Genomic DNA, 17,495 nt, shown 5'->3' with positions numbered 1-17,495 from the left:
ATTCATTCCTTTAGTCACTACCCCGCACATCCTCACCACTCAGCTTGATTCCTGATGGTCAATACTTGCACATTCCTGTTGTTGGCATCCTTAATCCGTAATTTCTGACCCAAACCCTTCCTCTTCATTCTTAAATTGCTTCCATTGGCCCCACCCTACCGTCTCAAATTTGTGGGGTGCTCCACAGACTGAGACACATTTTTCCTGCTGCATGCACCAGTACAAGGTTCTATCCCCACTCTGTTTTCTTTGTAGGTGCCCCCATTCCCGAACATCGGACCCATTTGGCTAGTGCCACATTGCAGAACTTGGTACATGTTTCTCTAATGACTGCTCACCCCATATACCCAGCATTATTAGGGTAGGAGTAAGGCTCTGGGTTAGTCCCAGCCCTCTTGACAATGTAAATATTGTTCCAGTATCCAAATATACATCGGTAAGCACACCGCGTATACTAGTGTGCTTTGCTGCCTACTGCCTCTGAGGCATCTATTGATATTGATCTTGCAAATTGACAATAATCTTGTTCTAGTATAGTATGCTCTATGAAATATCATTAAATGTATAAGCTTGAAACCCGCCTAGATGGCCACTTCCCAGGCCTCATCCTCGGGTCTCCGTAAGTCCCGTTCCCATGTATCTTTGAGTGCTGCAAGGGAAGGTAGACTGTTGAGCAGTGTGGCATATATTAGCCACACCTCATGTTTATATAGGGGTCCCTTAAGACTTCCATCTCTAATGGATGTCTCTGCCTCCATCTTACCCAGGTTTTCTATATGGGTCCTCCATACATATTTCATAGGCACATAGCAGAACGTTTGACTGCTTACTGTTTCTGAAATTCCTGAAAGGGTATCACTTCCCCATCCTTCCATTATTTTAGAGATGCCCAATTGGTCCCACTTTCTGTATTTTTCTATTTTTTCATAAGTCGTCCGTTTCCCAGAGGGGCATCTCCAGTGTTAACTTCTCTCCCTAACCTGTGTCCACTGTCACTATTGCACTACAGTCACCATTGGTGTGGCAATGTGCTTGTTCAGTCCCGACCATACAGGTATCATAGGTTATTGCTCGGGTCCAAAGCCCACCTGTCTATCACCAGGGCAGTGTCTTGCTGGGTCTTTTAACCCAATTATTGGCCATCAATAGTTGGGATGTCTAGTAGTATAGCTTTACATTTGGAAAAGCCACTTGCCTTCCCCTCCTCTTACCCTGCTCACCTCCACCCAAAATCAGAGTATTTTCTGGTCAGGACCAAGAGTGCACCTGCATTAAGCTGTTATTGTTTAATTGAGCTTGGTGGATGCAAAGGCAGCAGAAACTTATGGAAAAGTCTGAAGATTCACATCCGCTTAGCATGGATTAAACAAATCAAGGAATTTGCCCACCCTTGAGCATCTCCTTCTGTTTTCAGTACTCTTAACATTTCTTCTCAAATAGATTGCAATACTCCTCACAAATACAGTGGTATGGTTTCATCAAGTCCAAAACTCCTTTTACTTGACCATCTGCTTCTGTTTGGTCTTTAAGTGTACCAAACCAAATGAGTGGAGTAGGGTCTTTAAAGTTGCAATGGTACCTTTTTTACAATTTCTAAAAATGGGATTTTTTTTTATAAATGTGCAGTGGTCAGTCTGCAAAATCCTTGGACTTTTTATTTGCCACACCTCATCAAATGATCATTGCTCCGATTCTTTCATTGCTTCCCTTCAGTAGCAATGCCTCCTGTAACTAGGAAGCCGAATACAGTTCTCTTGCCCTTGTCCCTCTTTTCAAGCAAATACAGAACAATTTATTTTCTGTATATCCTCTTTATAAATGTTTTCATTTGTATGTGCTAATGAATAGCAGGTGTCACTATTCCCATTGTAATGGTACTGTGTGAGAAAATGCCTCTTTTTGCATGACCAACCGTGTTGTATGTTGAATTGTATTGCTAGTTTTAAGACTCTGCACACTAGGGTGCTACTCTCGACTGGCCAGTGCCCAGTCAGTATGCACTGATCCTAAAACATGTAAATATTGGCGAATCCCTCATTAGCATATTTAATTTTCCCTATAAAGCCATAGTATATGGAGCAGAAATACACCTATGGCATAGAAAGTTAAATGTCACCCATGGATAAAGCACTTACTTTGCCATCCACTAGTATGGCAGGGTAAATTACTTCAGGCGTACTGATGTAGTCTATCTGTTGCAGTTTCAATCTGCAGCCCGACCTGACCACATAACCCTTATTGAGAGGGGAAAATCTACCTTTCAATATTAAGAAGTCCTCTCTATGTATACCTTGTAGCCCACGAGGCTGAGTGCATGGTATTCAAAAATAGGGGCATGTGGACATTAAATCTTATTATGTCCTTACAGTGATGATGCCCCACACGTTATTTTTCATGCAGCAGGCTTTGGCAGTCGCGTAACTACAGTACAAACTAAAATATTTATTCTCCTATCTCAAGTTTGGGACTAGCTAGAAAAATGATCAAACTATTATTTTTAGTATTTATTAAAAGCTGAATAGTTAGGAAAAGTAACCTTTAGAAAGTTAATTTTTTCAAACTTCTGTGTGGCTACAGGGACTCAACAAGCTGTAAGAGGCTGTTTTCCCTGACGTTCCCTGTTGACAAGTAGCAACTGAAGCTGGACCGGACCCTGAAGTTGGTCTCTTCCTACCACTTTAACCCCTTTGATGCTCATGACGAGCTCAGCTCGTCATGAGACACAGTTGGGCTATGCTGATGATGAGCTGAGCTCGTCATGAATAGAGGAATTCATAAAATGTTAGCACAGGAGGGGAAAACCATTAGCAGCCAAGGTGTTAAGAGTCAGTCAGTCAATATAAGCTTTATTCGGCTTTTGAATAAACAATAAAAGCAACATCATGAAACAATTCATGTGCAAGTTACAGTTCATAAAAAGATGTGCAAAATCACATCGATAAAAGACGTACCCACGGGTAAGACTTGAAACAGAAGATGAAAGTCTTAATACACAATAAAAACATTAGGAATCCTCCAGTACCACTTTAAGAGTCTTTAAGTGCCTTCACAGAGGTCCTAGGGAATTTAGAAGGGTATGCCGAATTCCTGTGGTTGTTTGTGCATCAGAAGAAAGTTTGGAAACTTTTGAAAACTTTTCTTCCAAAGCTTCATTGAGACCACCGAAGAAGTATCTGACTGGCAGTTCTAAAGCATCGAATTGGATTCCGCATCATCCTGCTCAACGGTCTCTGCACATTTGAAAAAATGACTAAGTCCCATTCTGCATTGGAACGTAGAAAAGTTTCTGTCAAGTCTCCAACTCCAGAGCGCCAGCAGGACCGACATGCTTCAGCTATGTAAATGTAGTAGTATTTGTATAGTGCACCGAATCGACCCCCGAAGGGGTATCTCAGGCGCTTGTACGCATACCGCTGTGGAACCCTTCCTGGCTTTTCCCTGTGAAGTGCCCACTCCTGGGCACCCCCAAAGTGAAGCCAGGCATCATAGCGTTGTTGGGGCCGTTGTGGAGATTAAGCAGGCTGTTGCAGAGTGGGACCCATGATTAGAATAGGCACCGAGGCGAGAATTATCAGGTCCGTGGAAATTGAGCACAAGACTCGCCAAGGCGGGAATTGAACCCTGGTCCCAGGCCAGACCTCTGCATCGGGGTCTGCCGCTCTAACCATTGAGCCACACTTCTCCACTATCTTCACTTCTCCAGGCTATCCAGCCTTTGGTTCCAGAGCATGTGCTACATTTTCTCAGTGATTCACAGGGAGAGTATATTCTTATCAAAAAGTGGCAGTCCCTTTTGGCGTTGGGACTTAGAATACATCTCAACTGTGCACACCCTTAGGAGACATATAGTTGAGGGGAGCAATTACCAGAGGTGATACTACTTGAAAATTGCCTACTCACGGAACCCATGACAGATCAGGCCGTCTCTACTGTATATAAAACACTGGTTAATACCTCTCCTGACCCCATGGTGGCATTGAGAGAGGCCTGGCAGCCCTCGAGGATGACGACTGCACGGAGGCCCTCCAGAGCCCTTGAGAGAGAGCGATCCGTAGCAGTTTCAGATTATTATTACTATATCGTATTACTCCAAGGTGCCTCTCCAGATGATAGGAAGAGGTGACTGCACTTTGCATGTGGGGTGTGGACAGGAAGGTACATTATTTAACATCCTTTCGGGGTGCTCAATGATACAGCTCTACTGAGGGGGAGGGGGGGTGGCACAAAGAATGTCTCAGGTACTGGATCCGACTGTCTCCTTAGACACGAAATTGCTCCTTTTGTCTATGGCAGGGGAGGCTTCCTGGCCGAAATGTCAGAGGTTCTGGCTGCTGATTGCAGCAGGGTGGCTAAACACACTATTGCACGGGCCTAGGCGGCAGCACACCCCACAAGTAGAGGACTGGGAATCTGACTTGGGCTGGTGCCAGCAGGCAGGGAAGTGAGGAAAGGTGTGGGGCCTACATTTCGAGGGTGCTTAGCAAGGGGGTTGGGAGGGTGATTGGGTGGGAAGGGGGCACTGCATTTTAGATGTGTTAGTCTGCGGACTGACGCTATCAACAGCCAAATGGGCTCCATTTCAAATGCACAAGGGTATAAGCGTGTACTAATTGTGCACTGTTTGGTCTGGTCAAAACATGCACAAGATGATTGCTGCAATTCAATTACTGTATCCACTGTGTGATGTGTGATGTTTAATAAAGAGTTAAAAAAAAAGAGAGTACATGTCAATATTTTTCTTCAAGAATGTGAAAAACTCCCTTTATAAAGTGGGACTTCGAAACTTTTTGGCTTGCAGACTTTAATGGGAACCAATCCACTTGGCTATCCGACTCGGGCACCATTGCGCACAGTTGGCTTGAAATTTCACCTTGATCTCGGTCTATCACAAACATTGACTTACATTGGGCAATTTACTTTAGTTTGTGCATTTTCCACTAAAATATTTACAGATTCCCCCTTATTGGATTTGTGTCCTTTTGGTGTAATTTTACTTATAACATTTTTCTCTATATTTGAAAATTAATGTGGGATTTTTGTTATGAGTCTTTTTAACTGTTTTGGTACTTCTAAATGCTTTACACGGTTGCTTGAGTTATTTGTACATATCTACCAGGGGCTAAACTCAGGTTTAAATTACTGAAAGATTTGACTGGACCTAACCGGTTAGTGACTTTATTACTTGTGGTGAACTGCCACCCACCCCAATTAATATTGCACTTTCTTACATACTTAATTTATCAACCTCGAAAAGATGGAAAGCTAAGCCATCCTTTTGCCAGAATTCTAACCTGTGACATACAGATGACTGCATTTTTCAGCCTTGAATGCTCCCCTTACTGAGCTGCCCTAAAGGGGACATTATGCACCTTGGATGAAAAGTGGCTTCATTGGGAGCCATCAGATAAGTCAGTTGTCCTGAGAGGTACAGGAGTTACAATCTGAAAGACCGTATCTGTTACTTTCAGTTTCCATTTTATTTTTTAAGGGCAGTTATGCTGAGTTCCAAGTCCAGCATTTAGGACAACGGTTACAGGGAGGCTCTATCCCAATCACCACATTATCTTCTGTCCAAGGCATTGTCTGGTAACAGTGTATTGAGACTGGCTGAAGACGGCTGTAATGCCAGAAACCGGTTTCGGGAAGCTTGTTTCCGGTCCAGGAAAGGCATGGCTTGGCAATTCGGCTGGACTGATCCCATGAGGCGCAGGGTCAGACTGATTTGCATATGGCCCTGTCTGAACTGGGGTGGCAGAGTGGGCTAAAGAACGATGATGGATTAAACCCAGATCTGTTGACTGGGTGTGAGTGTTTGATTGGTTCAGATGCTCCGTCCATCACCACCCCCTTTTGTACCGCTTTCATTACATTGAGGCAAAGATGAGGGTCTAGGCCAACTATCTGCATTTTCGTCTGCAAATACAAAGCCTGTAGGTCACTCCTGGGGAGATTAAATCCCACTCGAAGGGAGGGAAAATATGATGGTGTCTGTTCGCTGGAATTCTTCTCTTAGACTTCTGTATGGCCGCACGTCCGCAAGCATCACAGCCAGCTTTTCAACCTAGAAATAATTCTGCAGTGGGACGAGGTGTGTCAACTTCTGTTTAGGTGATCGTAGCCTCCTCACACCTTTCCTTCACTTCTTTTACTCTGTGCAACTCCAGTTTAGGCATGTGATTTGGACACATAAATGCTGGATAAAAGAAGAGTGTCTCCTCTGTTACTGTAGTTGTCCAGGGTTGCCATATTTAGTAGTTTCTCATGAATGCATGGTAATATTGCTGTTTTTAATGTGGCGTGGGTTTGCAGACTGACAATTGGGAATGTTTCAAGCATGTGAATCTATGACACACTCCGCTGCTAGAGAACTTTAGTTACAAATAGCTATTGCTTACGAATTTGTAAACAGTATAGTTGATCACCACTGATTATTGTCCTATCAGAAAGCCATTGCTTGTAGTACGTTTAGTGTACTTGCCACTAAGAAAAGGAAATTTATAACATAAATGTTCTTTAGTAAAATGAATGTGTGTTCATTTAGATCTGAAACTCCTGTCAGGTTCCTGACATGCTAATTTGACACAAAGTATTATTATTCTTATTCCAGCAAAGAAAAAACCCATTTAATGACCCCTCCTTAGAGGTCGGCTTCGAGTTAAATACTGAAAACCATATATCGGAAAATGGTACAGCACATTTGTATGATCTTCCTGAGAAAGGTAAGTGTATTTTTTAGCTACCTGTCTTGTGGTTGGTGCAAAGGGCCATTCAGCTTGTTTTATTGTACTGTGGAAGTATGCTGCCTGGCTGTAGCCAACAATCCTTCTTGCCTCCTGAAGCTTGCATTGCCTAAGTTACCATAAGCTGCTGTCGCTTGACTACTGCATGCCTTGGAAAATGTGCACACTCACAACTTGAAACGTGCTTTATTTCTGTGTCACCCCAGTCTTTTGTGTTTAAAGCCTTAACCAAATTTTCAAATTGAGGGCGGACTTAAAACTATGTGTTACTATGTTTGTGAAACACAAATGGGGCAGGAGACCTTGGAGTTGAGCCTCACATCTGTGATTCAAACCTGCCGACAGATTTTAATGCATTGCCTCACAATGTTTTTATCCATAATGATACAATGAGTTGTACACTGAGTCGCAGCCGCAGAAGATGCCTGTGAATCGAGGACTAAGGCTTCTTGTTGCTGTAGTGATTTTGCCATTATTGATTGTAGTTCAGAGAACAGCAGTAGTCCTAGGCCACAATTACTCTGATGACCTGGGCACTCGACTGTCTGTGGTCCTCCTACCCAGAGCAACGACATGGCGCCTTAGTTCAGACCACTTCTGTCGAGGCCTTTGCCCATATACTTAAAAGGGAGTGGAATGTCCCCACACACCACCTGGACCCAGGCACAGGAGCCACAAGACAGAATTTCATGGCTAGTTGAGACTGACAACAGGGGTAAGGAGTTATTGAAGGATGTAGAACCGATGGAGATGTATGTCCGTCCGGCACTGTAGGTACTGTTACTCCATAGGCTAAGTCCTCTGTGGGATAATGTGTTATGGCTTAGCTTTCTGGGATTTTAACTGAGGCACAGACCCAGGTGTTAATATGGAAGTTGTTATAATCTGAAGAGCACCAGGAGACTGTGACTGAGGGGAGACAGTTTGGTTCATTGCTTTGTTTTCAGCTTCATCTTTTCTTCTACACTTGGTATAGGGCCAGTTACAGCTCCTGCTTCTGCTTCTAGAAACCGGCCTGTCAAATGCTTTACTGAACCACTAGAACATGCTGTAACAATTATCAAATCCCAGTACATCTCCTTCAGAATCTTATTTGAGGGAAAAGGAGCATTAAGGGGATCATTCCATAGTTCACTCAGGCCCAGGTTCACCAACAACGACCTAATCTCTCTAAGCCATTTAACCTTATGGAAGCAATCTGCATCCATTACATCTTTGATGCCCTTAGCATAGTGTTAGAGTTCAGCCGTACACCACAGTCTTCGCCAATATAAAAGGGGGTGAAGTTTCACTAAATCCTTTACTGCTTTCCTACCCAGGTCTAGCAGTAACGGGCCAGTTGGTGTACTTTTTGGAACACTTGTAACCTTCCGCAAAAAAAGAGTTTTCAGATGCAGTTAGGGTGGATAAATTCGTAAACCCCCCATAGCTCGGTTCCGTACAGAGCGGAGCTTAAAACCTTCATGCCATAGATCTCCATCAATGGGCTAATCGGTTTGGAGAGGGAGGATTTAAATTTAGCTGCAAGGATCCCAGCCTGCTGTTTGCTTTAATGTGGCCACATCAATTTGGTTTGAACACCTCTGACTGCCTGTAACGCAACTCCCAGATAGGTGAAGGCATAGACTTTTTCGAGAGGAGCATTATTCATGTATACCTTACCCCGAAATGATCTATGCTCATTAAAAGGCATGAACTTTGTCTTTCCCATGTTAATTACTAGGCCCCGATTGGAACAGAATTCCTCGAACCTGCTTAAAGCTTTTTGCAGAGCACTGGGTGTTTTGGCAATTATCAAAGTGTCGTCCGCGAACATGAGGATCGGTATATGTTCTTCAGCCAGCAAAGGGGCATCGGAGGGGACAACTGAGAGGAAATCGGCCACCCCATTTACCAAGAGTGAGAACAGGGTAGGTGCAAGCACGCATCCCTGGTACACTCCCCTGTTCACAGCAAATGACTCAGTAACCTCACCCCTGGCCCCCCACCGAACACGTGCCCTCATGTAGGCGGACGATCAAGGATAACAATTCGGGAGACATCCCCATCTCACTTAGGACACGCCACAGCCTGCATCGTGGCACTAGGTCGAAGGCTGCCTTCAGGTCCACAAATACCGTATACAGGGCCCCTTTCCCCAGAATGACTGTCTTCCAGTAGATATAAATAAAACAGAAGACCTGGTCGATAGTGCTTGTGAGGGATCGGAAACCAGCCTGCAGTGGGGTAAGGATATGCTCATCTTCATCCATGACTGAAGTTTTTGTAAAATCAGTCTACCCGTAAATTTTTGAAAAGAGTCTATAAGGCTAATTGGCCTATAATTAGCTGCTACAGATTTGTCACCCTTCTTAAAACTGGAATTATCTTGGCTCCTTTCCAGGAAGCTGGGATTGGAGCACCACAAGCCATTGCATTCGCTATATGTCTAATATACAAACTCCAAGAGGCTTATGGTTTAGGAAAACATCCGCAGGGATGCTATCAGTTCCAGGGGCACGTCCTGGTGTGATGGTATCTAGCGCCCTATCCACATCCACTAGTGAAAATATCCCACTGGTAAAAAATGTATGTTCGAGCGGATCATTGTTCTGCTCATCATCCAGGGAAGCATACTGGGGTTTGAAGTATTTAACCCATAAGTGGTGGGCAACATTATTCTGCGGGGGTTCTGGGCACCCCCCTATACATATCCCAGAATAATTTAGGGTTGCGAGACTCACATGCTTCCTTGACTGCTTTTCTATACGAGTCCCGTGGAAACCTTACACTTCCTGGATCCCCAACACCTAAGGCTACCCCCAATGCCCTCCGTGAGTGCCGACATTTCACGTTAAACCACCCTTCAGCTTTCTTGTTTCTGCCTTTCCTAGAATTAGCAGGTTTACAAAAGAATAGCTTTAATCGGTCAAAGGGCGTGGTATGCATCTCCATTATATAGGACAACTGGGCCTGGCTTCCCTCACTACTTCCCCATACTTCTACTACCTTGTCAACCTCATTATTCATAGCTAGCAAAGTTTCCTGATGTTCTAAAACTTTACTCCATTTCAGATGGCGAGAGTCATTAGACAGTACCAAATCACTGGCCCCTGCCTCTACCCTGTTAGATGGGGCTTCTCCAAACAACCCAGCCATTGTAACAATTAGTGGGTTATGATCGCTTTCCACTCGAGTGATAACGGCCATATCCCTTAAAAACTGCCACAATGATAGACTCGCTAGCACATAATCAATACGGCTAGACCTGCGACCGTTATTAAAGGTGTCAGCATCCATCCTATCGGACAATGTTCGCCCATTTGCGGCCCTCATCTGGTGACCTATACACATCCCCTTCATTTGAATGGCTGCCTCTGACCATTTTTTTAAAGGCTCAATCATGAGGATAGGTATACCCCATTTTACATCTTCATCCTCCATGAAACACTGATCCTCGAGCCCTAGTGGTTCAAACCTAGTGTTGAAGTCCCCCACGACTATCGGACCAATGTTCCTCGGCATACCATCCAACAACCTCTCCACGTCCGCTACAACTTCCGAACTTCGCCCACCAATGAGGCCTCTTGCATAGACATTAAAGATATACACACTAGGACCCTGCTCTGGGATAATTCTAATCACAAGAATATCAATATTGTTAGTGGGAATTTGGGATACTTTACACGGCACAGCCTGCCGTACCCAAATCACAACCCCCCCCCCCATTGCACGGCCCTTCGCTTGTTTTACCGCTGGAACCTGGAAGGTACGATACCCTGGGCGAAACATGGGCTCCACTGCCCATGTCTCTTGAAAGAGACATATGTCGTAAGTTTCGATGAAGTCTGACCATTCAGGAAGTGCTAGTATAGAGTCCAGCACTGCGATATTCCAGGATAAGAGTGACCCTGTGTTAGACTTTTGGGTATAGAAATCCGCTATCAAAGGACAGCCTTCCTGGGTAGGGGGCAGTCCAGGGCTCAAAGTCAACTTCATGGTCGGTAACAGTTAATTAGCCCCAATTCTAGCAGGAGATATTAAACTACCATCAACAGGGACTTTATCTGCATTCACTATACAGGATATGGTCCTGCCGGGCGGGATATTGTTTGAGCTAGGATCACCATACACCAGATCATCCGATCTTTGACCAAAATTAGGGGGGTTCTCCGCTTTCGGGGCACACACGGGAACCTGATGGTTGGGAGTGATTTGATGTCAATCGCACTCCTCAAGGCCTGATAATACATCATACCTATTCCCTGTGCAGACACCAAGACCTCCCCAAGGCCTGTGGACAAGCCCACTCCTTCCTACCTGGGCATTCGAAGGAGCTATGGAAATAGCTGGGCAAAAGTATGTTAGAGGGAGTGATTTAATCAGAGAATCCGTACCTTGATATTCCCAGCCACATATATGCTCAACCGCTCTAGTATCCCGGAAATTGATAATACGATCACCCTTTGTAGTTTTGTGGCTAGACTCAACCCAAACCACTCTTCTTACGAATAAGATTTCAGCCGACACCCTAGGGGGTAAAGACCGATTCACATTGAGCTGGTGAATACACTTATTTTTCAAGTCTGTATAATTCTCTTGTTGGCCTGGTCTCAAAGGAGGAACCCCCGTTAAGGTACACACATATGGTGCGGAGGCCGGTGGAAGATCTATACATGGTAGACAGTCTGATGGTAAATCATTGGGCGCCCTATTTCTACAACCTGGGTACTGAGTCCCTAGATTAGAACCCCCTCACCCCTTCTCCCTTACCACACGGTGGCCTCACTCCGTTATCACCACACATGTTAATCTTGGGGATGGAATCACTAACAATCAGGTTGGGATTATTATTAGGTGCCGCCACCTGTATTGTCTTGGTAGGAGGGTTAGGACTTAGGCTGGCCACGGGGACACCCACAACCTCATGCCCACTCCTTGACCCATCCACAGACCCTGGCCTACTAATGTCTTTTGCCGTGTCCCCTACAGATTCAAGGATTGTGAGTCTTTTTTCAATAGTGTATAATCTGTTATAGATGGGAATACAGGACCTATAGAAGAGCTGCTCAAGTTTGTCCCACATTTCTTGTGTCCATTCCAGTGTGGTGTCCATCCTACGTGGCATCACTGGGTCTAACACAGCCACCGTCGGAGTCAGGGCGTCTGCACTATTAATTGGTGATATCGATGTAACCCCCGGACTTTCAACCTAAGCATTCGGCTTCTTAATTTTAGCTTTTCTGCCCTTATGGGCTGCACCCCCACGCTTACTTTTGGTAACCAATACTGGTTGCCCAGATTTTACACCACGGGTGGGACGGACCCTTGCAGTGCTCTCCGGGGGGTCGGACAAGATGCTGCATTCTATAAAATCAGATTGTTCATCTGGCAAGTTAACTTGGGTGGAGCATGAGTGAACGGAATCACTATTTGCTGAATGGACCTGAACAGAATGAACCCCATGGTCCACCACAGCACCTTCACTTAAGTGAGCCTCGGGGCCCTGGGCTGGTGGTAGGGGACACCACCCTAGCCAGCCTTCCTATTGAAGACCTTTTATTAAAAGCGGGGTCCAGTGCCAATCTTCTTTCTGTACGGTCATTTTCGTGACCTAGAATTGATGAGGCCCGTACAATAAATTGGTCCAGCGTTCCCATAATAGTGCCAGTAGGTGCCGTTTTACCATCCCTTTGCGGCCCTTGTAGCTTGCTTTAATATGATGTTTCAGTGGAGAAACCCTTGTGAGGCAGAATACCAATGTACCAATTGCAAATCCACGGAGGACCCCTGGTAACAGATGCATACTAACCTTGGCAAATAAACATCCTCAGGCCGTTCTCGAGCGGGTTCAAACGGGCCCGCCCTTGGCCCGGGCTTGGCCCGGCGTGGCCCGCGCACGGTCCCGCGACGCGGGGGCTGCCCTCTGTTTAAAGAGCCTCCGGGCGCAGAAATGGCGGTGGCGTCTTCTGCCGCAAAGGAGCCTGGGGGATGTAGTCCCCCCTCCCCACTGCAGCCGCAAGGATGTGGGGTTGCGGCGGCGGGAGGGAGACCAGACGACCAGCGGCAAGGGAAGGAGCAAAGGTCAGTTCAAAAATGCCCCCACGAGTCCAGCTTCTCATTGGGTGGAAGTTGGAAGCCTCTGGTGTACTGCAAACAGGTGATTTAGACGAGGGAATTGGACATCAATGGCCTGCCCCAGGTAAGTTTTGTGTTTAAAGGCCTTAATGTGTGGATGCCTGTGTGACTGAGTGTGTGTGCTTGCAATTGTGTATGTATGTTTGCTTGTATGCCTGAGCGCATGTGTGTGTGTGATTCGAAGCCTCTGAAAGGTATTCGGCCCGAGGCTGGTTGCTGGGGAGTGCTTTTGGGCTTCCAGGGGCACCCACCACTCCCAAAATCCAGCCTCCACTACAGCTCCACCAGATGGCAGGCACATGCGCATGTGTCTGCAAAATAGTGCTCGACCTCTACAGTGCTGCTCGAATTTCAGGGGGAAAATATCTAATAATAAAGAGTGCAGGAAATCAGATGGGGCAAAGCCCCTCAGCCCATTGAAAGGAGCCGCCACTCCGGCAAAGAACCCACATTCCCTTAGTCTATTCAGTGTAGTACTGTGTTTAATCATGCTTGAGAAGCCTAGCCAAAGATTAAATGGTATTGATGTTTAGCAACGACTTCACTCAAATTTAAATACACCCCCAATACCCCAGAGAGGCCTCTGTTCTGACCACTCACTCTCAAAATGCAAAGTGGCTCTTTGCAATGCCTATTACTGCTCCTTTTATAAACTGGTGTTACTCAGGTCTTCTGAAGCCCAAAAGTGTTTCACAACCGAGGTTCGGCATGTCCCAAATTTCTGCGTGTGCCTCGATTCTCAGTTGTAATCTCTCACTAAAATTCTGCAAAGGCACTGTGTGGTGTGCATCTCTTGTTGGTGAGTCTCTTACACACATGCATCATCCTATAATAAAAAGAATGCAGTTTCATGCTTTAAAAGGACAGGGAATTGGATGAACAGTAGCTTCTCTTGTTTCTAACTAGCAGTGGGAAAAATATTTCTTGTTTAAGAAAAGGCTGAATTAATGTCTGTCTTCTAGCCATAGCCATCCAGATCCCCCAACAGTGGTAGTCGCAGGCTCACAAACCTAGTGTTCCCTCTCCCCAATCTAAAATCATAGCACTGGTATGTGTTGGAAACAAGTTCTTTACCAAGTGCAAGCAAATGAAAATTCCCCCCTAACTATTGATTGGGTAGTAATCTACAGTATTATTCACGGGTCACAGGGCCCCGGTGCCATTGCACCTTGTGCATCACTAATCTCTATGTCCCTGTCTCCATCTAGATCAAACTTTTTTCTGGGAAGTCGTCAGGATTAGGATTTAATAAATTGATCTCTGCTTGAACTTGGTTGCAGCCATTTAATTTCTCTTCTCTGTTCTTCCTTCATCTTTTCATAGGCTTTTTATACTATCCTGTTTCTGTGTTCTGCCTGTGCTGTTTCCATGCTCTGACTGTGCCTTGTTTCCCAGTACACATGTTGCAAATCGTCAAGCTATAGCCCCAATTCTTGCAGTCACAAACAACATCGAAGCTGGGATTGCTGGATTTCCCCACTTATCAGGTCACTGGGTACTCTTAGGCCAGGGTCTCCCACCTTGTCTGTAATCAGAGCAACTTCTTTTCAATTAAAATATTCCAGAGCCACTAATATTATTGATGGTGCAATAGTGGGCATATCATACAAGATTACATTAGTGGCCACCCAATGCAAGATTACAGCAATGAACACATCAGTGCATCTAGCAGGGTTGCCTGCAGTAAAGTAAAAAGACTTTGTCAATGTAGAATACATCTGTATGAGTAATATACAATATCCGTAGTTGCAATATCCCTGGCACCAAGGAAATATTGTTAATAAAGTTTTCCCACCAACACCACATCATAAATTACCGAAATATCGGCTATAAATTTATTTTGGAAACACAACCATTTTACTCCAAACATCATCTTAAAAGTTCTGAGAATACAGGTATTTTCAGTTTGAGTACCTAGTTGAAGATTTTGGTATACATTTATTAATTTAGTCAAACAAAAGCTTCAAAGTAAGCAGACTGGACTACTCGCGGGAGAGCTACGTACGGGTAGCTAGAGACCTCGCAGGAGCTCAGTCGCTACTCATTGGAGAAGCCTGTCTGGGCCCATGCTTTGCCTCACAAGCCTCCTCGACTTTCCGGGTCTTTCGGTCAAGCAGTCCAGGCTTCCCTCAAAGGAAGTGGTTTGAAGATTGAATCAAGGTGCAGGAATTTGCAATACAGATGAGACTTTCTAGTCAGAGGTGATTTATTACAGAAAAGAAGTCAAGTCAAGTCAAGTCAAAGAACTTATATAGCGCACTACATACCCAGAGGGTCTCAAGGCGCTTAAAAAGGGGAGGAGGATTACTTGTCAAATATCCACGTTTTAAGTTGCTTTCTGAATGCTAGGTGGTTCTGGGTAAGGCGGAGGTAAGCGGGGAGTGAGTTCCATGTTTTAGCAGCCAGGTATGAGAAGGATCTGCCTCCCATGGTGGTCTTGTTGATGCGAGGTACAGTGGCGAGGGCTTGGCCGGAAGAACACAGTTGGCGAGAGGGGGTGTAGAAGGATAGTCGTGAGTTGAGGCATTCTGGTCCGATGTTGTAGAGTGATTTGTGTGCGTGGGTTAGCAGTCGGAAAGAGATCCTCTTATTGATGGGTAGCCAGTGGAGGTCTTTAAGGTGACCAGAGATGTGTTCGTTGCGTGGGATGTCTAATATGATCCTGGCTGAGGCGTTTTGGATACGTTGGAGTTTCTTCTGGAGTTTAGCGGTAGTGCCTGCGTAGAGGGTGTTTCCGTAGTCCAGACGGCTCGTGACCAGAGCATGGGTGACTGTTTTCCTTGTTTCGGTGGGGATCCAGCGAAATGTTTTTCTGAGCATGCGAAGAATGTTGAAGCAGGAAGAGGATACGGCGCTGACTTGTCTGTTCATTGAGAGTGAAGAATCAAGGATGATGCCTAGGTTCCGTGCGTGGTCTGTCGGGATGGGTGCTTTTCCGAGGGCTTCCGGCCACCAGGAGTCGTCCCAAGCAGAGGGGGATGTACCTAAGATGAGGACTTCTGTTTTGTCTGAGTTCAGTTTCAGACGGCTTTGTTTCATCCACTCGGCAACTTCTTTCATTCCTTCGTGTAGGTTAGTTTTGGCGGTGCTGGGGTCATTGGTGAGGGAAAGGATTAGTTGAGTGTCATCCGCGTAAGAGATGATGTTGAGGTTGTGTTGGCGGGCGATGGCCGCGAGGGGGCTCATGTATACGTTGAAGAGGGTGGGGCTGAGTGAGGATCCTTGTGGTACGCCACAAATGACTTCAGTGGCCTCGGACTTGAATGGTGGGAGGCGGACTCTCTGGGTTCTTCCGGTGAGGAACGAGGTGATCCAATCAAGTGCTTTTCCTTGGATTCCGATGTTTTTGAGGCGTTGTAAAAGGGTGCTGTGGCAGACTGTGTCGAAAGCTGCAGAGAGGTCGAGGAGGATGAGGGCGACTGTGTCTCCATTGTCCAATAGAGTTCGAATGTCGTCTGTTGCTGCGATGAGGGCGGTCTCAGTGCTGTGTTTTGCTCGGAAACCAGATTGTGAGGAGTCGAGGGATTTGTTGGCTTCGAGGAAGGCGGCGAGTTGGTTGTTGACAGCTTTCTCGATGACTTTGGCCGGGAATGGAAGGAGCGAGATGGGGCGGTAATTCTTGAGTTCGGTGGGGTCCGCTGTGGGTTTTTTCAGGAGGGGGGTGAGTTCAGCGTGTTTCCAGTCTTCCGGGAAGGTGGCGGTGTTGAAGGAGCAGTTGATGAAGTCTCGGAGGTGCGGTGCTATGACGGAGTCTGCTTTGTTGAAGATGTGGTGAGGACATGGGTCTGTGGGGGATCCTGAGTGCATGGAATTCATCAGGCGGATTGTGTCCTCAATGGAGATTGGGTTCCAGTCGTTAAGGAAGTTCACGGGGGGAGAATGTTCAGCAAGTGGTAGGGTGGGTTGGTTTCCGGGTTGGTTGTCGAAGCTGTTGTGGATGTCTGCAATCTTGTTGTGGAAGAATGAGGCTAGGGAGTCGCAGAGGGCTTGAGAGGGGGTGATGTCGTTGGAGTTGGCTGAGGGATTGGAAAATTCCTTGACGATGTTGAAAAGTTCCTTGCTGTTGTGGACGTTGTTGTCAAGTCGATCCTTGAATGCTGTTTTCTTGGCCTTTCGGATTAGTTGGTGGTGAGTGCGGGTGGCGTTTTTGAAGGCGTCCTTGGTGCTAGTGGTTGGGTCTTTTTTCCAGGCCTTTTCAAGGGAGCGGCAGAGTTTCTTGGACTTCTTGAGATCATCGTTGAACCATGAGGCCTTCTTGCTGCCGGGTTTGCTTTGACGTTTCTTCAGTGGTGCTAAGGTGTCGGCGGTGTTGGATAACCATAGGGTCAGGTTGGTGGCGGCTTCGTTTACGTTAGAAGAGTGGGCTGGGGTGTTAAGAAGGAGCGATGCGGAGATCTGGTCCGTGGTGATTTTGTTCCAGTTTCTTTGCAGAGTTGGTTGGAGGTGGTTGGTGGGTTTCGGCTTGTTGTAGGTGAAGTGAACGCAGCTGTGGTCAGTCCAGAGGAGATCCGTAGTGTGGCTGAAGGAGACATGATTGCTGGAGGTGAAGATGGGGTCGAGTGTGTGACCTGCGATGTGGGTGGGGGAAGAGACCAGTTGTTTAAGTCCGAGGTTGGCGAGGTTGTCCAAGAGGGTGGC

At 46.0% G+C, this 17,495-nt stretch overlaps 1 protein-coding gene across 39 annotated transcripts in view; it reads left to right on the top strand.

The window, feature by feature from the left end:
* SYTL2 (synaptotagmin like 2) overlaps nt 1-17,495 on the top strand; it is a 411,708-nt gene that overhangs the window by 224,423 nt on the left and 169,790 nt on the right. For all 39 annotated transcript variants that reach the window (XM_086933941.1, XM_086933940.1, XM_086933962.1 and 36 more), the window contains exon 6: nt 6,608-6,719. In XM_086933941.1, the coding sequence (XP_086790067.1) occupies nt 6,608-6,719 (112 nt within the window). The remainder of the gene's footprint in view (nt 1-6,607; nt 6,720-17,495) is intronic.

Source organism: Lissotriton vulgaris, chromosome 8 (assembly GCF_964263255.1).
Source record: "Lissotriton vulgaris chromosome 8, aLisVul1.2, whole genome shotgun sequence".
Taxonomy (NCBI): domain Eukaryota; kingdom Metazoa; phylum Chordata; class Amphibia; order Caudata; family Salamandridae; genus Lissotriton; species Lissotriton vulgaris.
This window is presented reverse-complemented; position numbering and strand designations above follow the sequence as displayed.